The 27521-nt window shown below is 36.1% G+C and overlaps 1 protein-coding gene across 6 annotated transcripts in view; it reads left to right on the top strand.

Annotated features, from left to right (window-relative positions):
• The window catches only part of RYK (receptor like tyrosine kinase), a 104135-nt gene that overhangs the window by 54614 nt on the left and 22000 nt on the right, over positions 1-27521 (top strand). For 3 of the 6 annotated variants that reach the window (XM_084989743.1, XM_084989741.1, XM_084989745.1), the window contains 4 exons: positions 2789-2914; positions 4176-4262; positions 20818-20887; positions 26216-26348. In XM_084989743.1, coding sequence (XP_084845869.1) covers positions 2789-2914; positions 4176-4262; positions 20818-20887; positions 26216-26348 — 416 coding nt within the window. Of the gene's footprint in view, positions 1-2780; positions 2915-4175; positions 4263-20817; positions 20888-26215; positions 26349-27521 lie in introns of all 6 variants that reach the window. The other 3 variants (XM_084989742.1, XM_084989740.1, XM_084989744.1) reach the window with 1 other exon arrangement.

Here is a 27521-nt window from a genome sequence, read left to right as displayed (position 1 = left end):
GTTTCAGTCCTTGGCCTGGGAATTTCCATATGCCCCATGTGTGGCCAAAAATAAAGAATATCTGTTCTTCACTCAGTGTCCTCTTGTGGTTTTTCAAAACTAATTCCCATTAAGAAGAACCAGATTTCTTTGGAGAAACAGATGATTCCAGGACTCAGTTAGGAATGGGTAAGCTAAGCCTGAACATTGCTGAGCCGAAAATCAGGGCGGCTGCTAAAGACAAGAGTTCTCTAAAATGGGACCATTGAGCATTAAAAAGAAAAAAATGACTGCAGTGGATTGAAACTGTGTAACTGTGAAATGTAAAAATGTATAAAAATCCACGTTTGTAATGATACTTTTTTAGAAAATGATTATTGTGAGAGTTAACTAAGCCACCAATAATACCTTACTCTGACAATAGCTACATGAGCTGTATTTCACTGTAACCAGATGGGTGATGGTTTGAAGGAATTTTTTTTTTTTTAACAAAAGAATCCCAGCTAATAAATGTGACAGAATTAGAAAGTCATACTTGCATCCCCTAATAAAATATTTGATTCAGGAAAAGATCAATGTTTTAAACCCTATAAACAAAGGGAAGTAGGGAACTTTACCATTTGAGGGATCTGACTATCACTGCCTGAATCTACTGCTGAAACTTGGCATCATTAAAAGTAGGACAACTAGGTATTTTTTACCCCTAGTTGGAGTATTCTTATCTCCCTCCAAGAGTTAACTTGGATCTAACTAAGACTGCAGAATTGCGGTTTACAAGGGGTATACCCAGAGGATCAGGGTGCTCTTCCTTGCATAAAGGAAACATCGCATAAGTGACCAACACTGAAGGCACTGCTGGGATTTGAACCCAGGATCTCCTCTTTGCAGTTTACAAGGAATACAGGGATAGAGGAACAAGTTAGATGACACTAGAAGAGGCAGATGCTGGACATTCTTCAGAATGATTGACCCAGTTTCTTTAATAAGATGTGACACAAAAAAAAGAAAGGGGAGCAGGGGGCATTCTAGTTTAAAAGAAATCTAAACGAAATCAAAGGAGACAGTTCGGGGGATCAGGGTATGTGCTGGCATTGTGGGGTGGAAATCTTATAAAATTGGATTGTGATGATCATTGTACAACTATAAATGTAATAAACTCATTGAGTAACAACAACAACAAAAAAGAAATCTAAGCAAAATCATAACATCAATTAACATCTCTTCCAAGGAAAGAAAGACACATGCTCTTCAGGAAATATGATGTGAGAGTAGCTCAGACTATTTATTCCTAAGAAACATCATTGCTTTTTTTTTTTTTTTTTCCTTTCTTTTTTCTTTTTATGGCTGTACCTGCAGCAAATGGAAGTTCCTGGAGCTAGGGGTCAAATCAGAGCTGCAGCTGCCAGCCTACACCACAGTCACAGCAACTCCAAGTCCGAGCCACATCTACAGTCACAGCTCATGGCAATGCCAGATCCATAAGCCACTGAGCGAGGTCAGGGATCAAACCTGCATCCTCATGGATGCTAGTTGGGTTCTTAACCTGCTGAGCCACAACAGAAACTCCAACACATCATTGCTTTTAATGTTTAGATGTCTATCTCTGTTTTGTAGAGTCAATTCTTGATTGTGGAATAACGTTAAGGAGGTAGATAAGTAAATTATTATAATATATGGTAAAAGCAAAATACTCTTTGTAAAAAGCCAGTTTTTTATTAGTTGACAAATTCTTTTGGTTGCCACTGATAAGATGTTTGTTTTTGTAGACAGTATCTTAATTTAAGGAAGATAGAAAATTCATTTCTTATAGATGATAAAAACAAAAATGCTTTAAAAAAAACCCAATGGAAATATATTAGCTTATAAATAAAAAAAGGAAGGCACAGAAAAACATTCAAAGACAAAATGGCCAAGAATTTTCCAGAATAACAAAACACAGTAGACCACAGATGCAAGAAAGAGAATTCCAGGCAGAATTAAACACACATAAAAACATATGCGCACACACCTAGACATAACCATGGTCAAATTCAAGTTTGTCAGCCTAATCCACCCATTATAAAATTTTCTAAAGCCTTTAATGTAGATCTTCCAGCAGCCATTGATGATCATTGTCTAGGTCCACACATTTTTTAGGGATTTTTCTTCCTCCAAATGCCATTCTTCCCCAAATACCATTCCAATTTCTGCTTATTAACACTGGGTCTTCCTTTTCTTCTAACCTATTTTCTTGGGATGAAAATTGTAATTTGTGGCCAGAAATTTTGTTTTACTATCATCATATTAAGAATGAATGAAAATTAAGGGGACTGAAAAACAAATGTTAATCTCACAGTGGTGTGACTAAGCTGTATGAATGCCAGATGATTAAATCAATTGTATGTTTTTGTTAGAAAAGATATTTTTACAAACATCTCTTCATTTGAAAAGTTTTTCTGTTAGAAGTTTATATTAGAAAATCTTTGGGAAGAAAAGCAGTCCATGTGAGCGATTAAATTAAATTCCATGAGTCAAAGCTTGTTTCATTTGGCCGAAAGGCAAATGGTGGTAATATAATATTAGTTTGTGTTTCTTGTTTTGATTCTGCATTTTAAGATTTTGGGGTAAGTGGGAAAGTACTTTTTTTCTAATTTAGTATGGTCTTCGTAAGTACTTCTCCCTCTTCTTGTGTGTGTGCCTTTTTCCTTTTATGATTCTTATATTCATTCATTCCTGTTACTTGAGTCCTGAGGTTCTTACTGAACTAGTTGGCTCTGATGCCATAATAAGGGTATTTATATTTCTTGGTTTGGCTTTGTTGGCTCCTCAGGTTATCCTACCTTGCGGATAGAGAAGAATGACCTGAAAAGTGTCACTCTTTTGGAGGCCAAAGCTAAGGTGAAGGATATTGCAATATCCAGGGAGAGGATAACTCTAAAAGATGTACTCCAAGAAGGTATTTATTATCTCAAAATCAGGTTTTCAAGGAAGATTTAATGTTAGTAGTATAAATTTTGGTGTTTCAAATTTTAAGAATTTCATCTCATTTTGTGTCTAAGGATAGAAAGCGTGCACAGTTTATTTCCTCTATAAAGCTGATTTTTATTTTCCCTTTTTTAAAGATCTTTAATTTGCCCTAATATTACTTTGGTGCAGTTCTTGGTTTTCAAGTATATGAAAGCATGGTTATTTAATAGTAAACACTATTTGTCACCTCAAAGTATATTTTCTGTTTAGTTCTTATCTAAAGATGATCACTACCTGGTAGGCCTCTTTGGAGTGTTCTAAGTAATTTTCTCTGTAATGGAAAGTGTGAGGGTTCTAGCAGCAGGGCTATGCATGGGTTTTGGAGTTGTGCTCAAGTTCCAAAATCAGTCCCACAATTTATTACCTATGTGACTTTGGAGAAATCATTTACTATCTTCCATGTCCAGTTTCTTCCTTTTTTATAAGTTTGGACAATGTTGTCTACTCTTAGACCAATTAAGAAGAGTAGATGAAGTGATGTTCGTTAAATGAACTAACACGTGACTGCTGTTTGATAGATAGTACCCTTCCCTTCCCCACTTGCTGGTCCTTGCTTTCTTATTTGAGTTTCAGGGTTATTGATTAGGGAGGAGGCTAAAAGAAGAGGACAGGAATTAATAATAAAATACTTTATTGTGCTCTTCAGGTTGGTGGAAAATTAGTTTTCCCCCTTCCATAACTCAGTTTGGAATGTTTTGGATACATATGAGTATGTATCATGCGTGTGATTGGGATGCTTGTACATCAGTCACAGTAAGAGGTGGACTTGAACTCTCCCAAGTTGCAAACAGTTATTAACGGAAGCAGATTTTTTTGAGGGTCTGTTTTTGAATTATATGTGAAGAGTCCATTTTTCTCCTTTGTCATTGCTGTGAAGCTGAGCCTAAAAACTCAAAAATGCTTCTTGAATACCATGTTACTGAGTGCCAGTGTTCCTGGCTATATTATTACTTTATTTAGGATAGTTTAGGAAAAAATTCTCATATACTTAAATAATTTAAATATAGTATATGTGTAGTTACAAAGAACTTGTAGTAGTCCTTAAAAAAAACCAAAGATTTGAGTCTTTTTACACTAGGGCTGGAGTAATATTGATCACATATGCCTTTGTGATGTTTAAGCTATGTTACACCAGAAAGTTTTTATGGACATTATCATATGATCTCAATAATTATTATTTTTCCTTTTAGGTACTTTTGGGCGTATTTTCCATGGGGTTTTAGTAGATGAAAAAGATCCAAGTAAAGAAAAACAAGCATTTGTAAAAACAGTTAAAGGTAGGATTTTATTTCCTATGCTCTTTCCATAATACTTTCCTAAGGTGGTTTATGCCAGCAAAATTCTGTTTCAAACTCTCAGTGTGTGCTCGATCTTTAAATCAATCCATGTTAATTTAGCTCATGTACTTTTTTTTTTTGTCTTTTTGCCTTTTCTTGAGCCACTCCCACGGCATATGGAGGTTCCCAGGCTAGGGGTCTAATCGGAGCTGTAGCCACAGGCCTACGCCACAGCCACAGCAATGCAGGATCTGAGCTGCATCTGTGACTTACACCACAGCTCACGGCAACGCCAGATCCATAACCCACTGAGCAAGGCCGGGGAACGAACTCTCAACCTCATGGTTCCTAGTCGGATTCATTAACCACTGAGCCACAACGGGAACTCCATAGCGCATGTACTTTTTAGATGTGTTATTATTCTCATTAAGGTATAGAAAATAGAAGCTAATAAATTAAGACATTATACATTTGTTAGATGTTAGTCAGTTAAACTGACTTCATTTTTGCTCTATTATTTTATTTTATTTTTTTATTATTATTATTATTTTTGTCTTTTCTAGAGCCACACCTGTGGGATATAGAGTTTCCCAGGCTAGGGGTCTAATCGGAGCTATAGTCACCGGCCTGCACCACAGCCACAGCAATGTGGGATCTGAGGCAACGCTGGATCCTTAACCCACTGAGCCAGGCCAGGGATCAAACCCGCAACCTCATGGTTCCTAGTTGGATTCATTAACCACTGAGCCACGATGGAAACTCCATTTTATTATTTTATTTATTTATTTATTTATTTACTTTTTGCGTTTTTGCTCTATTATGTTTTTCCTAGGTTAAACTTCTTTGATTTTTCCTCTCAAAGAACATTTTTAGCAGCTTTCCCTCTGTCTCAGTACCACTCCCACCTCCCCATACTGAGTACTGTAAAGAAAAAAGTGACTCCCATACCTTATGTGAATAGCTGCTATTTGCCTTCCTCTCATTCCCTCTCCCCCACTTTTTTGCTGTTATGTATAATCTGCAGAAAATCTGTGCATGTATGTGTGTGCATGAGTGCATGTGTGTGTGTGTGTATTTATATCTTGCACAGTTTTGCACCTATAGCCATAGTTGGAATTGCTATTTGAGGTGTTTACATTTAAAATTTTGATAGATGTTGCCAGATTGTTTTCTAAAAGATAGCACTAGTTTGTATTTTCATGACCAGAATGCCTATTTTCACATATTCTCCTTTTGGAAAAATATGATGCTTAATTTTTCACTTATTAATTTATATAAATTTTTCAGTTAGAGATTCCTTATCAAAATATACTGGAATATTTTTTATATGGCTTGTTGCCTAATACTGGTAAACTAGCAAGACTTTTTAAAATACTAGAATTGTAATGATTTATAATTGATATTTGTAAAAACTTGAATAATTCTTAGTTAAGCCTATTTGCTTTTTTTTTTTTTTTTTTTTTTTTTGTCTTTTGTCTTTGTTGTTGTTGCTATTTCTTGGGCCGCTCCCGCAGCATATGGAGGTTCCCAGGCTAGGGGTTGAATCAGAGCTGTAGCCACCGGCCTACGCCAGAGCCACAGCAACGTGGGATCCGAGCCGCGTCTGCAACCTACACCACAGCTCACGGCAACGCCGGATCGTTAACCCACTGAGCAAGGGCAGGGACCGAACCCGCAACCTCATGGTTCCTAGTCGGATTTGTTAACCACTGCGCCATGACGGGAACTCCCCTATTTGCTTATTTTAAGAGAAATAAAAATGTGGTAATTTAAAGAATGCTTAATGTCTGGCAGTGTCTGATGTAAATTGAGATAACCAGATTATTAATTTTGGAAAAACAAATTCAGCATTTCATATGAAGTTATTGAGGGCAAAATTATATTCAGTTTTATGAGTAGGAGGTGACAATTTTATGAAGTTTACAAAGTTAATTTATAAGAACTTATGTTTCTAAATGTACTTAAAGGAGTTCTTGGAAAGTCCCAAGGGTTTGTTCTTATTTTTAAAAGTTGGGTTGTACTAATCTAACAAAAAAATCTTTGGAATTTGATTTTTTTTAATATCACAGAATTGCTTGTTTAAGGATCTACAAATGCAAACACATGCTTACACCTTTTATCTTTTCTAAACTAATGGTTTAACCTGCTATATTGTTCAGTATTTATTTTATTCATTCACTTCTAACCCCACAACACTTTTAAAGATTGACATTTAGGTTCAGTCTCACTAGATTTTCTTTTATTATTTTCCCACTGTACAGCAAGGGGGTCAGGTCATCCTTAGATGTATACATTGCAGTTACAGTTTTTTCCCCCACCCTTTCTTCTGTTGCGACATGAGTATCTAGACATAGTTCTCAATGCTATTCAGCAGGATCTCCTTATAAATCTATTCTAGGTTGTGTCTGATAAGCCCAAGCTCCCGATCCCTCCCACTCCCTCCCCCTCCCATCAGGCAACCACAAGTCTCTTCTCCAAGTCCATGATTTTCTTTTCTGAGGAGATGTTCATTTGTGCTGGATATTAGATTCCAGTTATAAGTGATATCATATGGTATTTGTCTTTGTCTTTCTGGCTCATTTCACTCAGTATGAGATTCTCTAGTTCCATCCATGTTGCTGCAAATGGCATTATGTCATCCTTTTTTATGGCTGAGTAGTATTCCATTGTGTATATATACCACATCTTCCGAATCCAATCATCTGTCGATGGACATTTGGATTGTTTCCATGTCCTGGCTATTGTGAATAGGGCTGCAATGAACATGCGGGTGCATGTGTCTCTTTTAAGTAGAGCTTTGTCCGGATAGATGCCCAAGAGTGGGATTGCAGGGTCATATGGAAGTTCTATGTATAGATTTCTAAGGTATCTCCAAACTGTTCTCCATAGTGGCTGTACCAGTTTACATTCCCACCAGCAGTGCAGGAGGGTTCCCTTTTCTCCACAGCCCCTCCAGCACTTGTTATTTGTGGATTTATTAATGATGGCCATTCTGACTGGTGTGAGGTGGTATCTCATGGTAGTTTTGATTTGCATTTCTCTTATAATCAGCGATGTTGAGCATTTTTTCATGTGTTTGTTGGCCATCTGTATATCTTCCTTGGAGAAATGTCTATTCAGGTCTTTTGCCCATTTTTCCATTGATTGATTGGCTTTTTTGCTGTTGAGTTGTATAAGTTGCTTATATATTCTAGAGATTAAGCCCTTGTCAGTTGCATCATTTGAAACTATTTTCTCCCATTCTGTAAGTTGTCTTTTTGTTTTCTTTTTGGTTTCCTTTGCTGTGCAAAAGCTTTTCAGTTTGATGAGGTCCCATGGGTTTATTTTTGCTCTAATTTCTATTGCTTTGGGAGACTGACCTGAGAAAATATTCATGATGTTGATGTCAGAGAGTGTTTTGCCTATGTTTTCTTCTAGGAGTTTGATGGTGTCCTGTCGTATATTTAAGTCTTTCAGCCATTTTGAGTTTATTTTTGTGCATGGTGTGAGGGTGTGTTCTAGTTTCATTGCTTTGCATACAGCTGTCCAGGTTTCCCAGCAATGCTTGCTGAATAGACTTTCCTTTTCCCATTTGATGTTCCTGCCTCCCTTGTCAAAGATTAATTGACCATAGGTGTCAGGGTTTATTTCTGGGTTCTCTATTCTGTTCCATTGGTCTGTCTGTCTGTTTTGATACCAGTACCACACTGTTTTGATGACTGTGGCTTTGTAGTATTTCTTGAAGTCTGGGAGAGTGATGCCTCCTGCTTGGTTTTTGTTTCTCAGGATTGCTTTGGCGATTCTGGGTCTTTTGTGGTTCCATATAAATGTTTGGATTGTTTGTTCTAGTTCTGTGAACAATGTCATGGGTAATTTGATAGGGATTGCATTGAATCTGTAGATTGCTTTGGGTAGGATGGCCATTTTCACAATATTGATTTTTCCAATCCAGGAACATGGAATATCTTTCCATTTCTTTACATCTTCTTTGATTTCTTTGATTAAAGTTTTATAGTTCTCGGCATATAGGTCCTTTACCTCTTTGGTCAGGTGTATTCCAAGGTATTTGATTTTGTGAGGTACAATTTTAAAAGGTATCATTTTTTTGTATTCCTTTTCTAATGTTTCATTGCTGGTATACAGAAATGCAACTGACTTCTGAATGTTAATCTTATATCCTGCCACTTTGCTGAATTTATTAATCAGTTCAAGGAGTTTTGGGGTTGAGTCCTTAGGGTTTTCTAGGTATAGTATCATATCATCTGCATACAGTGACAGTTTGATCTCTTCTCTTCCTATATGGATGCCTTTGATTTCTTTTGTTTGTCTAATTGCTGTGGCTAAGACTTCCAAAACGATGTTGAAGAGCAGTGGTGAGAGTGGGCATCCCTGTCTTGTTCCAGATTTGAGTGAGAAGGCTTTCAGTTTTTCCCCATTGAGGATTATATTTGCTGTGGGTTTATCATAAATGGCTTTGATTATATTCAGGAATGTTCCCTCTATACCCACTTTGGCGAGGGTCTTGATCATGAATGGATGTTGGACTTTGTCAAATGCTTTTTCTGCGTCTATTGAGATGATCATATGATTTTTGACCTTTTTTTTGTTAATGTGGTGTATGATGCTGATTGATTTGCGTATGTTGAACCATCCTTGTGAACCTGGGATGAACCCAACCTGGTCATGGTGTATAATTTTTTTGATATGTTGTTGGATTCGGTTGGCTAAGATTTTGTTGAGAATTTTTGCATCTATATTCATCAATGATATTGGGCGATAGTTTTCTTTTTTGGTGGTATCTCTGTCTGGTTTTGGAATGAGGGTGATGGTGGCCTCATAGAATGTCTTTGGGAGTATTCCTTCTTCTTCAACCTTTTGAAAGAGTTTAAGGAGGATGGGCACCAATTCCTCTTTATATGTTTGATAAAATTCACCTGTGAAGCCATCTGGTCCTGGACTTTTATTTGTAGGGAGTGATTTTATGACCTCTTCAATTTCATTTCTAGTGATCGGTCTGTTCAGTTGGTCTGTTTCTGCTTGATTCAGTTTTGGCAAGCTGTAAGATTCTAGAAAATTGTCCATTTCTTCCAGATTGTCAAACTTGTTGCCATACAGTTGTTCATAGTATTCTCTTATGGTTTTTTGTATTTCTGCTGTATCCGTTGTGATTTCTCCTTTTTCATTTATAATTTTGGTTATTTGGGTTCTTTCTCTCCTCTTTTTAGTGAGTCTGGCCAGGGGTTTGTCAATTTTGTTCACCTTTTCAAAGAACCAGCTCTTGGTTTTATTAATTTTCTCTATTGTTTTTTGAGTCTCTATTTTATTGATTTCTTCTTTGATCTTTATAATTTCCTTCCTTCTGCTGACTTTAGGACTTTTTTGTTCTTCTTTTTCTAATTCGTTTAGGTGGAGGGTTAAGTTGTCAATTTGGGATCTTTCTTCTTTTTTGAGAAAGGCCTGGATTGCTATAAATTTCCCTCTGAGCACTGCTTTCGCAGCATCCCATAGATTTTGAGAGGTTGTGTCTTCATTATCATTTGTTTCAAGGTAGTTTTTAATTTCCTTCTTGATTTCCTCATTGACCCATTGGTTTTTTAGTAGCATGTTGTTTAGTCTCCATGGAGTAGGTTTTTTCTCTTTGCTTTTCCCATGGTTGATTTCTAATTTCATGGCATTGTGGTCAGAGAAGATACTTGAGATAATTTCTACGCTCCTAAATTTATTGAGATTCGCTTTGTGTCCCAATATGTGGTCGATTCTTGAGAATGTTCCATGAGCATTTGAGAAGAATGTGTATTCTGCTTTTTTTGGATGTAATGTCCTGAAGATATCAATTAAGTCTAACTTTTCTATTGTTTCCTTTAGGATCTCTGTTGCTTTATTGGTTTTCTGTCTAGAGGATCTGTCCATTGATGTGAGGGGGGTATTTAGGTCTCCTACTATGATTGTATTCTCATCAATATCTCCCTTTATGTCTGTTAATATTTGTTGTGTGTATCTGGGTGCTCCTGTATTTGGGGCATATATGTTGACAATAGTAACATCCTCTCCTTGGATGGATCCCTTAATCATTAAATAGTGTCCTTCTTTGTCTTTCTTTATGCCTTTTGTTTTAAAGTCTATTTTGTCTGATATGAGCGTTGCGACTCCTGCTTTTCTGTCATGTCTATTGGCGTGAAATATTTTTCCCCACCCTTTCACTTTCAATCTATATGTATCTTTTGTCCTAAGGTGAGTTTCTTGTAGGCAGCATATTGAAGGTTTTGCCTTTTTATCCACTCAGCCACTCTGTGTCTTTTGATTGGGGCATTCAGTCCATTGACATTTAAGGTGATAATTGATAGATGATTATTTATTGCCATTTGAACCTCGTGTTCCAGTTGATTCTATGGTTCTCCATTTTTTTTTTTTTTTTTTTTTTTGGTTGGATGGTCTCCTGTTATTATCTGCTTGAGTGGTTTTTTTTTTTCATTTTTTGCAAATGCAATATTTGGTTTTGGCTTGTGATTGCCCTGTTTTTTAAGTATGCTAACCCCTTCCCATAAATGTGTGTTTTAGCCTGATGGTCCTGTAAGTTCAAACACTTCATTACTATATTAAAATTAAGAAGAGAGACATACATATAAACAAAAAAGGTTATTTACCTCCTGACATCCCTTGCCCACATTTTATGGTTTTGATGACTCTTTTTTATTTTTTTCTTTTTAATTTTATTTTGTTTGAAGCATGTTCATGATTAAATCTGTATGCTGGCTTATTTGAGTGACTTCTCTCTGATTGCAGTTTCCTCAGTCCTAGTTCTTCCTCTTCTTCTTCTTCTTTTTTTTTTTTTTCTTTTCTTTTTTCTTCCCTTTCCTTCCTTTCTTTTTGGTTTAGAGAAGCCCTTTCAATATTTCCTTTAACCTGGGTTTCTAATACTTCTTCTGGGATTTGTAAATATTCTGTGGATAATTTAGAACTGGGCTGTTTTCAGTTTGTTCTGAATGAATCTTGAATGAACAGAAAAGGTTTCTGTCTGTACAGAATTGGGTCGATTTAGGATTGGAAGGGGAAAAAAAGGAAATAATAGTGATAAGAGAACACAATGCAGATACTGGGGCTGTTGCACAAGATAAGATTTCTCTTTCTGTACACATTTGAATTGTACTCGCTTGTTTCTGTGTCTTACCACTGTAATTATAATGTTCTCTCTGAGCTAGACGGAAACAAGAGAAAGCACAGTGAGTCCTTAGCAAAGATATAGTCATAGTTTTTGCATGAGAAACACAGAGGAAGTGCGCTCACCACAGTATTTGCTTCAGAATTGTTAGATAACTCCATCTGATTGAGTAATTCTGAGATATATTCTTTTGGAATGTTGTTTTTATTTATTTATTTATTTATTTATTTATTTATTTATTTATTTTTGGCCATGCCTACAGCACATGGAAGTTCCAGCCCAGGGATCAAACTTGCAGTATACACACACACACGCACACTCATACACACACACATATATATATGTATACACACACACTCATTTTCTCACATTATCCTCCATCATGTTCCATCACAAGTGGAACATATAGTTCACTGCGCTATATATATATATAGCAGGATCTCATAGCTTATCGACTCCAAATGCAATACTCTCCATCTACTAACCCCAAATTTCCAGTTCATCCCATTCTTTCCCCCTCCCCTTGGCAACCAAAAATCTGTTCTCCAAGTCCAAGAGTTTGTTTTTTTCTGTAGATAGGTTCATTTGTACCATATATTAGATTCCAGATGTAAGTGATATTATATGGTATTTGTCTTTCTCTTTCTGACTTCCTTCACTTAGTATGAGACTTTCTAGTTCCATCCGTGTTGCTGCAAATGGCATTATTTTGTTCTTTTTTATGGCTGAATAGTATTCCATTGTGTGCATCTACCACATGTTCTTAATCCATTCATCTGTCAAACATGGTTGTTTCCTTGGGAGTTCCCGTCGTGGCGCAGTGGTTAACGAATCCCACTAGGAACCATGAGGTTGCGGGTTCGGTCCCTGCCCTTGCTCAGTGGGTTAACGATCCGGCGTTGCCGTGAGCTGTGGTGTAGGTTGCAGACGCGGCTCGGATCCTGCGTTGCTGTGGCTCTGGCGTAGGCTGGTGGCTACAGCTCCAATTGGACCCCTAGCCTGGGAACCTCCACATGCCGCCGGAGCGGCCCAAGAAATAGCAACAACAACAACAACAACAAAAAGACAAAAGACAAAAAAAACAAAACAAAACAAAAAAAAAACATGGTTGTTTCCATGTCTTGGCTATTGTGAATAGTGCTATTGTGAACATAGGGGTGCATGTATCTTTTTGAATGAAAGTGTTGTCCAGATATAAGCCTGGAAGTGAGATTGCTGGGTCGTATGGTAGTTATAGATTTAATTTTCTGAGGTACCTCCACTGTTTTCCATAGCGGTTATACCAACTTACATTCCCACCAACAGTGTAGGAAGGTACCCTTTTCTCTTTGTTGACTTGTATAATGATGGCCATTCTGACTGGTGTGAGGTAGTACCTCATTGTAGTTTTGATTTGCATTTCTCTAATAATTAGTGATATTGAGCATTTTTTCATATACCTGTTGGCCATCTATATATCTTCCTTGGAGAAATATCTATTCAGGTCTTATGCCCATTTTTCAGTTGGGTTATTGGCTTTTTTGCTGTTGAGTTGTATAAGTTGTATATTTTAGAGATTAAGCCCTTGTTGGTTGTATCACGTGCAACTATTTTCTCCCATTCTGTAGATTGTCTTTATTTTCTTTTTATGGTTTCCTTTGCTGTGTAAAAGCTTGTGAGTTTGACTAGATTCCATTTCTTTTTATTTCTGTTGGCTTGTGTGACTGACCTAAGAAAACATTTGTATGGTTGATGTCAGAGAATGTTTTTGTGTTTAGTTTCATTTATTTACATACAGCTGTCTAGTTTTCCCAGTACCACTTGCTGAAGAAACTGTCTTCCCCATTTTATATTCTTGCCTCCTTTGTCAAAGATTAATTGACCGTAGGTGTCTAGGTTTATTTCTAGGTTCTCGATTCTGTTCCATTGGTCTATATGTCTGTTTTTGTTCCAGTACCACACTGTCTTAATTACTGTAGCTTTATAATATTGTCTGAAGTCTGGGAGAGTTATGCCTCCTGCTTGTTTGTTTGTTTTTTTTCCCCCTCAGGATTGCTTTGGCAGTTCTGGGTATTTTATAGTTTCATATACGTTTTTGGATTGTTTGTTGTAGTTCTATGAAAAATGTCATGGGTAATTTGATAGGGATTGCATTGAACCTGTAGATTGCTTTTGGTAGTATGGCCATTTTTATGACATTAATTCTTCCAACCCAGGAGCATGGAATATCTTTCCATTTCTTTGAATCTTCTTTAATTTCCTTGATTAATGTTTTATAGTTCTCAGCATATAAAATCTTTCACATCCTTAGTCAGGTTGATTCCTAGGTATTTAATTTTGGGGGGTGCAATTTTAAAAAGTATTTTTGTCTTCATTTTCTAATATTTCGTTGTTAATATACAGAAATGCAACCGATTTCTTAATCTTGCATCCTTCTACTTTGCTGAATTCGTCAATCGGTTGCAGTAGTTTTTATGTGGAGTCCTTAAGGTTTTCTATATATGGTATAATGTCATCTACATAGAGTGATAATTTTACCTCTTCTCTTCCAATTTGGATACCTTTTATTTCTTTTATTTGTCAGATTGCTGTGGCTAGGACTTCCAATACTTGTTGAATAAAAGTGGTGAGAGTGGGCATCCTTATCTTGTCCCAGATTTTAGTGGGAAGGCTTTCAGCTTTTTTCTGTTGAGTATTAAATTGGCTGTGAGTTTGTTGTAAATGGCTTTTATTATGTTAAGGTATGATCCCTCCATCCATTATGAATGGATGTTGGATTTTGTCAAATGCTTTTTCTGTATCTATTGAGATGATCATGTGGTTTTTGCCTTTTCTTTTGTTAATGTGGTGTATGAAATTGATTGATTTGCATACATTGAACCATCCTTGTGAACTTGGGATGAATCCCACTTGGTCATGGTGTATGATCTTCTTTATATATTGTGGGATTTGGTTGGCTAAAATTTTGCTGAGACTTTTTGTGCCTATATTCATAAAAAATATTGACCTATAATTTTCTTTTTTGGTAGTATCTTTGGTTTTGGTATTAGGGTCATGGTGGTTTCATAGAATGTCTTTGGGAGTGTTCCTTCTTCAATTTTTTGGAAAAGTTTAAGAAGAATGGGGATAAGTTCCTCTTTGTATGTTTGGTAGAATTTGTGAAGCCATCTGGTCCTGGACTTTTGTCTGTAGGGAGTGTTTTTATTACATATTCAATTTCATTTCTAGTGATTGGTCTGTTCAATTGATCTGTTTCTTCTTGATTCCATTTTGGCAGGCTGTATGTCTCTAGAAAGCTGTCCATTTCTATTAGGTTGTCAAATTTGTTGGCATATATTTGTTCATAGTATTCTCTTATGGGTTTGTTTGTTTGTTTTTTGTATTTCTGCAGTATCTGTTGAGATTTCTCCATTTTCATTTCTTATTTTGTTTATTTGAGTTCTTTCTCTCTTCTTGATGAGTCTGGCCAGAGGTTTGTCAGTTTTGTTTAACCTTTCAACAAACCAGCTCTTGGTTTTATTGATTTTTTTTTCTATTGTTTTTTGAATCTCTATTTTATTGATTTCCTCTCTGATCTTTATGATTTCCTTCCTTCTGCTGACTTTAGGTTTTGTTTGTTCTTCTTTTACTAATTCTTTTAGGTGGTAGCTTAAGTTGTTGATTTGAGATTTTTTTTTTCCTTTTCTGAGGAAGGCCTGTATTGCTATGAACTCCTCTCCAAGAACTGCTTTGCAGCATCCCATAGATTTTTGAATGGTTGTGTTTTCATTATCATTTGTTTGAGGTATTTTTTAATTTCCCTTTTGATTTCCTTGTTGACCCATTGTTTTTTTAGTAGCATGTTGTATAGTCTCTGTGTAGACAATTTTTCTCATTTATTTTCCTGTGATTGATTTCTAGTTTCATGCCATTGTGGTCAGAGAAGATAGTTGAAATAATTTCAATACTCTTGAGTTTGTTGAGGTTATTTTGTGTCTCAGTATGTTATGTGCCCCAAGTATGTCAATCCTTGAGAATGTTTCATGTGCACTTGAAAAGAATGTATATTCTCGTTTTTTTGGATGCAGTGTCCTGAAAATGTCAATTAAGTCTATCTTTTCTATTGTGTCATTTAGGATCTCTGTTGCCTTATTAATTTTCTGTCTAGAGAATCTCTCCATTGGTGTGAGTGGCTTGTTAGAGTCTCCTGCTGTTACTGTATTCCCATCAGTTTCTCCTTTTATGTCTGTTAATATTTGTTGTGTGTATTTGGGTGCTTCTATATTAGGGGCATATGTTTTGACGACTGTAATGTCCTCTTCTTGAATGGATCCTTTTATCATTAAATACTGTCCTTTGTCTTTCTTTATGGCCTTTGTTTTAAAGTCTGTTTGGTCTGATGTGAGTATTGCAACTGCTGCTTTCCTGTCTTTACGTTTGCTTGAAGTATCTTTTTCCATCCCCTCACTTTCAGTTTATATGTGTCCTTTGCCCTAAGGTGAGTCTCTTGTAAACAGCATATTGTAGGCTCTTTTTTTTTTTAATCCAATCTGCCACTCTTTGTCCTTTGATTGGAGCATTCATTCCATTGATATTTAAGATAATTATTGATAAATGTGTACTTATTGCCATTTTAAACCTTTTTTTTCCAGTTGATTCTGTTTCTCCTTTGTTCCTTTCTTTGTTTTATTGGATGATCTCCTTTTATTTTATGCTCGTGTCCTCTTCTTTTTAGTTTTTGTGAATGCTTGGTTTTGATTTGTGGTAGCCCTGTTTTTCAAGTATGTTAACCCTTTCCTATATCTGCTTGCTTTAGCCTGATCATGTAGGCTCAGACATCTTCTAAAAAAATAAAAATAAAAAAGTAGATTTTCTTACTTTCCTTCCCCACATTTTATGATTTTGAAGTCCTTTTTTTTTAACATTTTCATGTTTGTCCTTTTGCTGTTCCTTTTGTTTATTGTCACTTTTACAATAGTTTTTTTTTTTTCCTTTTAGATCTGGATTCCTTTTACAGATCTAATTAGATATATTTCCTTTTACATCTGTATTCTGGCTTACTTAAGTGATTGCTTTCCAATTGTGATTTCCTCCATCCTATTTCTTCTTACTTCTTTTTTATTTAGAGGAGCCCTTTCAGTATTTCTTTTAGAATGGGTTTGGAGTTCCCATCATGGCTCAGTGGTTAATGAATCCGACTAGGAACCATGGGGTTGTGGGTTCGATCCTGGGCCTCACTCATTGTGTTAAGGATCTGGCGTTGCCGTGAGCAGTGGTATGGGTCGCAGATGCGGCTTGGATCCCGCATTGCTGTGGCTCTGGTGTAGGCCAGCAGCTACAGCTCCAATTAGACCCCTAGCCTGGGAACCTCCATGTGCCATGGGTGGGTTTAGTTTTGCTGCACTCTTAGTTTTTATTTGTTGGAAAAATTCTTTATTCCTCCTTGTATTTTAAATGATATACTTGCTAGGTAGAATATTCTAGGCTGCAATTTTTTTCCCTTTTAGAACTTTGAATAAATTTTGCCACTCTCTTCTGGCCTATAGTGTTTCTCTAGAGAAATTGCCTTATAGCCTTATGGGGTTTCACTTATCTTGCTGCCTTTAGAATCCTCTCTCTAAATTTGCCATTTTTATTATAATATGTCTTGGTGTGGACCTGTTTGGGTTCAACTTGTTTGGGGCCCTCTATGACCTTCCTGTATCTTAATATCTGTTTCTCTTAGATTTGGAAAGTTTTCAGCTGTAATTTCTTCAAATATATTTTTTATCCCCTTTTCTTTTTCTTCTCCTTCTGGAATCCCTATTATGCATATATATTATATTATCCCATAGATCTCTTGTATTGCTTTCATGTTTTGTTTTTGTTTTGTTTTGTTTTGTTTTTGTCTTTTTGCCTTTTCTAGGGCCGCTCCTGTGGCATATGGAAATTCCCATGCTAGGGGTCTAATCGGAGCTGTAGCCACCAGCCTACACCAGAGCCATAGCAACGCAGGATCCGCGCAGTGTCTGCAACCTACACCACAGCTCACGGCAACACCGGAGCCTTAAGCCACAGAGTGAGGCCAGGGATCGAACCTGCAACCTCACGGTTCCTAGTTGGATTCATTAACCATTGAGCCATGACGGGAACTCCATTGTCATGTTTTTTCATTTGGATTTTCTGTCTGCTGGCCTGATTGGGGCTGCTCTACTTTTAAACAGTGAATATGTAACCATGGTGCCTGAGTTTAGTGGTCAGGATTTTATTGTTGGTTCAGCATTTTACTAGGTAGGGCTGGGATGTGGGTCTTGGCTTTTTGCACATCTTTCTATCAGATGACTTAATAAATTATTACTTTTTTTTTTTTAACTCTTGACATACAAATTTATTATTGGTTTCTTTGAAAGTACTTTAAAGGATCTGCTCTTAATTTTGTTTTTGATATCTAAAAACCTTTTTTTTTTTTTAAATGTCCAGGAAGTTCCTGGGCCAGGAATTGAATCCAAGCCATAGCTGCGAACTCCACTGCAGCTGCAGCAACACCAGATCCTTTCACTGGGCCAGGGATTGAACCCACACTTCTGCAATGACTCGAGCTGGTACATTTGGATTCTTAACCCCCTGTGCCACAGTGGGAATTCCTAAAAACCATTTTTTTTAAAAAATTAAAACTCATTTTCAAATTTTAATGTAAATTCTCTACTCACTTAATGAAACATTCTTTTCAAATGGGAGAAAATCTTTTATACTATTAGGATAGTGGTCCCTATAAAATGGGGAATCCTTATATATTTGTGCACATATTTGATGGCTTTAGATTCTTTTGAAGATGCAGACTAAAGATATTGGTAAATTGCTTTATCATGTTTTATTTCAAAAACATTGAACTAAAAGTCAATTTTAGTTTTGTTTTGTTACCTAGGCCAAAACCGTGAGTTCTGAAGCTGAAAACAAAATGGAATATCCTCACTAATTTTTTTTTTTGGTGTTTTTTTTTGTTTTTTTTTTTTTTTTGGTCTTTTTGTTATTTTGGTTCCCAGGCTAGGGATCGAATCGGAGCTGTAGCCACCGGCCTACGCCAGAGCCACAGCAACGCAGGATCTGAGCCGCGTCTGCAACCTACACCACAGCTCACGGCAACACCGGATCGTTAACCCACTGAGCAAGGGCAGGGACCGAACCCGCAACCTCTTGGTTCCTAGTCGGATTCGTTAACCACTGCGCCACGACGGGAACTCCATCCTCACTAATTTTGGCTATTAATTTAAACTAAATGTTTTTCTATGAATATAAATTCTTTTTGTTTGTTTTTAACTACATAGAGGTAAGAAAAAGAAAACAGTAAAATATACCATCATCTCCAGTCAGAACGCCTGTGTTCATTTTTTTCTAGTTGTGTGTTTGTAAGGTTAGAAAGTATAAACAGGACAGAAAGGCGTAAGAAGTAAATTCTCCCATCTTTAAAAGTAATAACCATAAACAATTTCTTATGACTCCATGAGTAAGGAAGAAAATGCATTGAGATATATCTGATTTTTCACATAAGTTCATTTTTGAAATATAACTGATCACACATAGTTTTTCACCTTTTTTTGTTGTTGTAGTTGTCTTTTTGCCATTTCTTGGGCCGCTCCCATGGCATATGGAGGTTCCCGGGCTAGGGGTCTAATCAGAGCTGTAGCTGCCAGCCTACACCACAGCTCACAGTAATGCCGGATCCTTAACCCACTGAGCAAGGGCAGGGATCGAACCCTCAACCTCATGGTTCCTAGTCGGATTCGTTAACCACTGCGCCACAATGGGAACTCCAGTTTTTCACCTTTTAAATTTTAATATACCTTGCAGATCATCTTCCTCTGTCACTAACATACAGTTCTGACTTTTTTTTTTAAGGTAACTGCATTGTATTCTTTTTTTTAAATGAATGCCTTTTATTTTTCCATTATTTTTATGCCTTTTATTTTTTCTTGTTGGTTTACAGTGTTCTGTCAATTTTCTGCTGTACAGCAAAGTGACCCAGTCACACATACATATATACATTCTTTTTCTCGCATTATTCTCCATCATGCTCAATCGTAAGTGACTAGATATAGTTCCCAGTGCTATACAGCAGGATCTTACTGCTTATCCATTCCAAAGGCAATAGTTTGTATCTATTAACCCCAGATTCCCAGACCATCCCACCCCTTTCCCTCTTGGCAACCACAAGTCTGTTCTCCAAGTCCATGAATTTCTTTTCTGTGAAAAGGTTTACTTGTGCCATATGTTGGATTCCAGATATAAGTTATATGATATGGTATTTGTCTTTCTCTTTCTTGCTAATTTAACTAGCTCTCTGTTGATGGGCATTTTGGTTGTTCTTTGTTTTTTTGCTGTTAAAATTGAGCAGTATTCTTGGTTTATTTTATATATAGGTAAATATATGTGAACTTTTGTGAGTAGACTTTTAGTAATAGGATTGATTATGGTAAAGGGTATATGCATTTTTAAATTTTATTAGATGTTGCTTCCCCCAAGATGGTATTGATGAGCCTGTTTCCTCACTTGTCCAATCTGGCAGGTAGCTGATTTTTTTTTTTTTTTTCCTCTTTCAGTTTGGTGAGGAAAATGCTATCTCCTAGTTTAATTTGGATTTCTTTACTTAGAAGTGATGTGGAAATTTATTGTTTAATTTGCTGGTTATTTGTGTTTCTTTTTTTTTTTTTTTTAGTAAACTATATGTTATATACTTTGCCTCTTTTTCAATTTTTTTCTTATTGTATGAGTTCTTTTTTTTTTTTTTTTTCTTTTTGTCTTTTGTTGTTGTTGTTGTTGTTGTTGCTATTTCTTGGGCCGCTCCCGCAGCATATGGATGTTCCCAGGCTAGGGGTTGAATCGGAGCTGTAGCCACCGGCCTACGCCACAGCCACAGCAACGCGGGATCCGAGCCGCATCTGCAACCTACACCACAGCTCATGGCAACGCCGGATCGTTAACCCACTGAGCAAGGGCAGGGATCGAACCCGCAACCTCATGGTTCCTAGTCGGATTCATTAACCACTGCGCCACGACGGGAACTCCCGAGTTCTTTTGTTAAGAAATTTATTAGAGTTGATTTACAGTGTTCTGTCATGTTCTACTGCACAGCATTATGAGTTCTTTAAAGAAGGGGAAAAAATGAAATTCGCCCTTTATATGCTTTATGTGTTGCAGATATTTTTCCAACTTATTAATTACTTTCTCTGCTTTGTTTCTGGAACCTTACTTGATTTCTGATTTTTATGTAGTCAAATTTATCCTTAATGGCTTTTGTAAATGTTGACTTCGCCAGCGAGACTCTACCTTCTACAAATAGACCTATCTATAACTTTTAGTAAAAATAACTTTTAGTAAAAATTTACCATATAATCTGATTTAGTTACATACTAATACCAGAAAATATTGATGTCATATATATATTATCATACTATTTATGACAATGTCTTTTTCTTTATATAGATCAAGCTTCTGAAATTCAGGTGACAATGATGCTCACTGAAAGTTGTAAGCTACGAGGTCTTCATCACAGGTAAGAGGAGAAACCACCCAGTATTTAAGTATTAAGCGTGGTATCATTGTATACTATATTTTAAAGAATGTTGTGATGTGTTCTGATTTGAAGGCATTTTTGGAATAGCTTAATTTTTTTTTCTTGAATATAAAAGTGAAATGCATGTTCACTGCACAAAATTTAAAAACATTATAAAATGCAAAGAGAAGTATGTAAACCCACATCTGGATAATTGCAGCTGAGCTTTCAGGAAAGAGTTTATATTTATATTTAAAAAGTAGGATAATGATATACATATGCTAGAAATATTTATTATGAAATTTAGGACGTACCAAAGACAAGAACAATAAACATCAGTAAGCCCACTTCCTAAATTCATTGATATGTTAACAATTTGCCATTTTTGCTGTGCATGTGTATGTATCTGTCACCTATTTAGGTAAATATAGATATATAGAAATTTTGAATGTGAATATATTTTAAAGTTGAATATTTCAACAATTTCATGCATTTCCAGCATGAATTTTCCAAAAAACTGAGGATGTTTTCCTATATAGTCACAATACCATTATCTTTAGCAAAGTTAACATATTTTTTGATTTAGCAAAATATTGTATCTCACTTTTCATGTAACTATAAATTTATATCCACATTTAAAAGACTGCATAATTATTCCCTAAATGGATACACTATATTCTATTTAACCAGCCTCTTTCTTTGGTTTGCAGTATGAATTTTTAAAAATAGTTATATTTCTATGTGAAGAACTTTTTTAAAAAAGCTTAATATCAATCCTCTTTACAGAGCTATAATAAAAGATTCTGTCTTCTAAGCCAAAAAAGGCTTAACTGTAGTATCACAATGTGCAGTAGTATCAATGTTTTGGCGAGGTTTTGTTGTTGTTTTTAAAGCACTGTGTAGAGTCAGCTTAATTTGTGTGCCTACTGAAAATTTGGCTACAATTTTGGTAAGTAAATAGACATAATTTATTATGTTTAAAACTGTAATAGTGGCTGGACTTCTGGAAGGAAAAAAAAAGTGATGTGTGCAAAAGGCATTATGCATGGTAATTTCTATGTGCTTTGAGCAGTTGAGTTCTGCCAAAATATGACTACACAGAGTTTTATTTTTGAATTTTATTTATTCTTTGGTTCATACTCAACAGAATTTGAGAACCTAAAAAGAAGCCAGTTATAGTAAGATCAATAAAATAGTAGTAAAAATGAAAGTTTTTTTGGCATTGTGGTGGTGGAAAAGAAAAGCCAACAGTAAGGAAACAATTATTTCACTGTGATTGAACATAAAACAACACTAAGCTTCTGGGCAAGCAATGCTGAAGTCAGATAAATTTTAGTATTAGAAGGAGAAGAAAAAAAAAAGAAGAAGAAACATACATGTGTCTTGGGGGAGAAACCTTTTTCTGATTTCAGATTCTGAGGCAGATGTCTCATTAGGGTTGTCATATACTTGAAATGTTGATTAAGATAGTGAATAGATATGCTTTTTAGTTTCATTGAAAATTGGATAGCCAGAGACCTTTGAAAAAAATTGACCATACAGTAATGAGGGACTAAAGATGTCCTTTTGAAGAGTTGAAGTCACATGGTTTAAGAATTGTTACTTTCCATTGGCCTGATTCGCTGGTTCAGTCCAAGAATAAACTCATTTGCAGAGGAATGGATAGATACCTTGTCCCTTAGCCTGTGTTTTCTAAAACACACATTTTGTTTCCTCTGAGTTACAAAACAAGACCTGAGTAATGGTCAGTTGTCCTTTTCATCCTTTTGTCAACAATATTAACAATGTTGGGAGCACTTGACTTATCATGCTGACCCTAGGGGGAAGAACCAAAGTATTTAATACTATTATATAATGTTAACCTAGTACTTAGGTGCTTAACTGGTATTTTTACCCTGATGGAAATTCTGTACTACTTCAGCACAGAAGTGGGTGGCAGGGATAAATATAGACAAAGCCAAGATTTTCTCAAGAAGCAATTTTATATCCGCTGTAGCCCAAAGGTGCTTTGGCTCAGTAATGTTCAGAGCAAGCATTTGCAGCATTTTATCAGGCAGCTTTAAGCTTGTAGGGTTTTCCAGCATCCACCCAGGATGAATTAGTAGCCCCAGGGTACCCTGAGATGGTGGAATGGGATGGCTTACTGAATTAGGGTTATTTGTTACTGCACTTTCAGTGATTAGGGAAAGTCTTCTAAAGACAAGTTATGGTTTGTTCCTGGTTAATTGTTCTGCCTGGCCATAAAGTGATACCAGGACTTCTAGTCTTTAATGAGCAAAACAGTGTCGATATATAGAAAGTATGTGGTTCTTTCTATTCACTGTAGCAGTTTATTTAATTTTTAAGGGGACTAGGGCCTACCACACATTTCTATTTGACCTCTTTTTGATGTCTAGGCTATTCCTGGCTGTGTGTATGTATTTGTTTATTCATTCCTTTGTTTTCATTCAGTAAGTGTCCATTTTGTACTTGTAACTCTGCTAGGCAGGAGGGTAAGAATGAAATAATGATTTTCATTGATTATATTATAGAATTTATCAAGCAAACTAAATATACTCAACAAAAAGTGACACCTGGTTTCAGATTTTATCTTTTTTTAAAAACTAGTTTTTTTTAAAACTAGTTCATTATGTTTTACTTCATGTTTCAACATTCCGTGATTAAGAGATAAAAAGTGTTGCAATATTTTAAAGCATTTTGAAATTCTTCTCACTCCTTTTTCCATTAGAATTTGTGAGGATAATTTTTTGACTCTCCACTGGTCCAGCAGTACCTGATGGCAAGCTCTTTGCTGAATGTTCACTTCTGTTACACTGCAGGCAGCTCAGCAAGACTGAGAATCGCACATAGTTCTTGCCTCAGCTCCCCTGCCTTTCCTCTGTAGTACCTGCTTCTGCCCTTATCCACTCTTCTCATAGATCCCAGACCTTCCTCTTTACCTTCCTTATCTTTATAAAAAAGGCAGAATGAAGAAGTCATTTGTACTTTGAAACATTTTCATGCAGCTTGTTACAACTTTTCCTGGAGTACTTTTAATCCTCTGGTGATAGAATAAGTGATTTCTTCTTATGCAGCAGACTTACTGTGCTTGGGTCAAATTCCTTTCACTCTGCTCAGTGAATTTCAGTCATGAGGAGAGGAGCAGAGAAATAATTTTTGGGGAGTTAAAAGACTGGGCAGCTATTTATGTTACCCCTGAAATCATGGTATATTCAGTTAAATCTGAGTGCATGCCTACTGTAGTCATTTTTTCCCACTTTAATTAAGGAAGAATTGACATGCTTTATAAATATAAAGCATTCAGCATGATGGTTTGATTACATATATTATGAAGTAACCATAGCTTCAGCTAATATAAAAGGAAAAGAAAAAAAAAATTTCTCCTTGTGATGAGAGATCCTAGAATTTATTCTCTTCACATCTTTCCTATATATCATACAGCAGTGTTAGCTATAGTCGTTAGCTTGTACATTACATTCCTAGTACGTATTTATCTTATAACTGGAAATTTGTACCTTTTGACCTTCCTCCAGTTCTCCCTCCTTCCACCTTCCTATTGTGAAGTCATTTTAGTATGTGTGGGACTTGGTGTGAAAAGAGGCTCTGTCCTCTCCCCTGTACTCACCTCGCTACACTGGGAGGGAATGTCCAGTAACCCAAGGGAAAGCACAAGCGTTTTAGAATCAGATGAAGACGTGAACTTGTTCTTTTGTGTGCTTGCTCTCTGTCCTCGGCAGATTAGTACACCCTTTTCCCCCTCCGTGGGTTCCCTCACTTACAAAGTAGGACCAATCCTCACTGCCACTCAGGCTGCAGTGCAAGCAGAAGCCTTACCTCAGAGAGGTTACCTCATACAGGTTCACTGATCTCTTGAGTCCTCATTTTCCCAGCTCTTCAGGCTCAGTGCTTTCCCTGGTAGTAACTCCTGCACAGCACAAGGGGGCCCACAACTTCCACATGTGCAATGTTAGGTCAGAATTGTGTGACTGTGTTTTTAAAAGAGATACATACTCAATTAAGACCATTCAAGAAAGAGAGAAGAGCAAGGTGGAAATGATCTTAAGTCCCACAACTCAAAGACAATTACCCCTGTATATTTCTGTGCAGAGTTTTATTATTTTTACTCTGTATTTATAATTATCCTGCAAACAAATATGAGTTTTATATATTCCCTTCCTATAAAATAAGCTCTTACTCATATTCTCTTAACATGTCTTTGTGATTGTTATACACTGTCCTATTATTTGGCCGTATTTCCTTACTTTTGGACATTCATATTGTTTCCAACTCTTTACTAGTAGTTATTGCATTAACTATCCTTGTTCATGTAGCTTTCTTATGTTTGATAATTTCCTCATTAATATCCTTAGAAGTAGAGTTTTCTAAGTTAAGGAGGAAGAAAATTTTTAAGACTTTTTTCATGTTACTTGTCAAATGTTTATTAAATGCTTATTTCTGTGGCACAGAATACAAAGCATTGGGTGTAAAAAAAAAGGGGGGCTCACTTTATTTTTTACCATCTAAGAGTTTTTAGCTTAGTGGGGGAAATGAGATAATTGTGTAAAAAGTTACATAATCTTGGGAAAAAATTGTTATTTTCGGGTACAGTTGGAAGAGATGTCATTAGGCAATAGGATGAAAGTATTTGTGTGAGCCATGGAAATTTTAAAAGGACAAGTTTTTTTGTTGTTGTTGTTTTTGTTTTTTTAACTGCATCTTTGCCTTTATGTGCACATCACACCAACATTGTATAGTTGGTGAGATCCCCATGTTAGAGGTTTGGAAAGTAAGGCCAAGAGAGATGGTCACGTAGATAATAAATGGTAAATTTAGGATTGAGAAATTTCATTCTAAATCCCATGTGACCTGCTAAGAACTTCTTGGCTTCGTGTGACAATTTCAAGCTCTTCATTGTTATATTCTTTTCTGCAGACTGCATTGGAACCTTTTTTTTTTTTTTTCTCTTAAGTGTGATGATGAACCAAGTGTGATGTTATCATATGCTCATAGTTAAGTCATTTTTTAGGTCTCTCTGATTACCAAGTAAAGATTTAGTGTGACTGGAGTATTGTCTTAAGAGAATCTAGTCCAAAGGAAACAATTTTGAGTTTATAATTTTTCTCTCTCTCAAGAAAGTACATATGTGGGAAACAAAGTCTAGTCTAAAAGAGCATTTATAATGTTGCACTTTTATGGTAATATGTTTTTAAGTATGTTTGAAATTTTCTTGTTATGTTTTAGGTTATCTTTATTTTATTGCTTTTTATTAAAAATAACCCCCTGAGTTTTATGTTTCACTTGTCTTCCTCCTGACTTATTATTTTATAGAAATCTTCTCCCTATTACCCATGTGTGTATAGAAGAAGGAGAAAAGCCCATGGTGATATTGCCTTACATGAATTGGGGGAATCTTAAATTGTTTTTACGCCAGTGCAAATTAGTAGAAGCCAATAATCCGCAGGTGAGAAAATTTGCCCAAATACCAGTTACACCAGTAGCTTCTAATAATATCTTTGAAAGTAGATGTTGATATTCTTGAATATAAAATGTTCAGAGGCCTGCAAGAAGAAATTCAAAATGAACCAGAAGATATTTATCACTGTTGATTTAGAGGATAATAGTTTGTGATTCATGTCTTGATGCTTACACTTTTTTGATGCTGAACTTTCCCCTGTAGAACCATTGTATATTATTTGTAATCATCTCAAACCCTCTGTAACACCATCTCAGTCAGTTTCCTGATAACTTTTTGAAGGTACTTATACTAGATCCCCCTTCTAGGAATGGAAATAGACTTTAAAGAACCATTTGGTCCACATTATACAAAAAAAAAAAAAAAAATGCTAGTGATGGCTAGAAATGCAGGCTGTGGAGGATAATTCAAGATATTTTTAATATGCTTGGCTGTAAGATGTCAGTCATCTTAGAGTTTTTCTTCACTACTTGTGCTCATAGCTGTGAAGCATGTGGTCAGATTCCAGACCCATTCTGTAGTGGTAGGTAGTAGTAAAGTCTAATGAGTGTCTTGCTGTCTACGTATCTTGTAGCCTCATTTAGGTGGTTTTAGGATTTCTAATAATGTACTTGTTACAGTTGCCAGGAGAAAGTAGATTCAAAGGCTTCATTGCATATTTGGCTTAATATGTATGATACGCTTGGTAAATTGACAGATTAAAGCCAGGGTTTCCAGCAGGTAGTTGGAAGCCGTGGCCCATAGCATCACCTGGGGAAGAATTTTATTCCTCACCCTGTGGTATTGACACACTGGCCCTGGAGGAGCACATCAGTCAAGAGCTGTAATAGACTTGTATTAGTTTGAAAATGGTCCCCAGGGGATAATCTCCTAATAAAAACTTACTGTGAAAGAAAGGAACAAGTTGAATAATGAGTATTTGCAATAGTACCTTGATTATTCAGCATTTATTGGACAGATACTTATTGAGAAGCTACTGTATCTGCTGGATGTTAGGAAGATCAGCCTAACAGATGAGAGAGAGTATGAAATAAATGATAAATTACATTGCAGAATGATAAGGACTATAGTAGATAAAAGTGGGACTATATTCTTGGTCAAGAAGTAGCTTTTTAAAACTGTGTGTAGGTGTAAAGATGTATTTTGGGATGGAGCAAAACG

The sequence above is a fragment of the Sus scrofa genome, chromosome 13 (genome assembly GCF_054392235.1).
Source record: "Sus scrofa isolate SSC_HxYL_T2T_F1_AM1 chromosome 13, Sscrofa_HxYL_maternal_Yorkshire_Landrace_v2.0, whole genome shotgun sequence".
Taxonomy (NCBI): domain Eukaryota; kingdom Metazoa; phylum Chordata; class Mammalia; order Artiodactyla; family Suidae; genus Sus; species Sus scrofa.
Note: the sequence above shows the minus strand (reverse complement) of the source record. Positions and strands in the feature narration are given on the sequence as shown.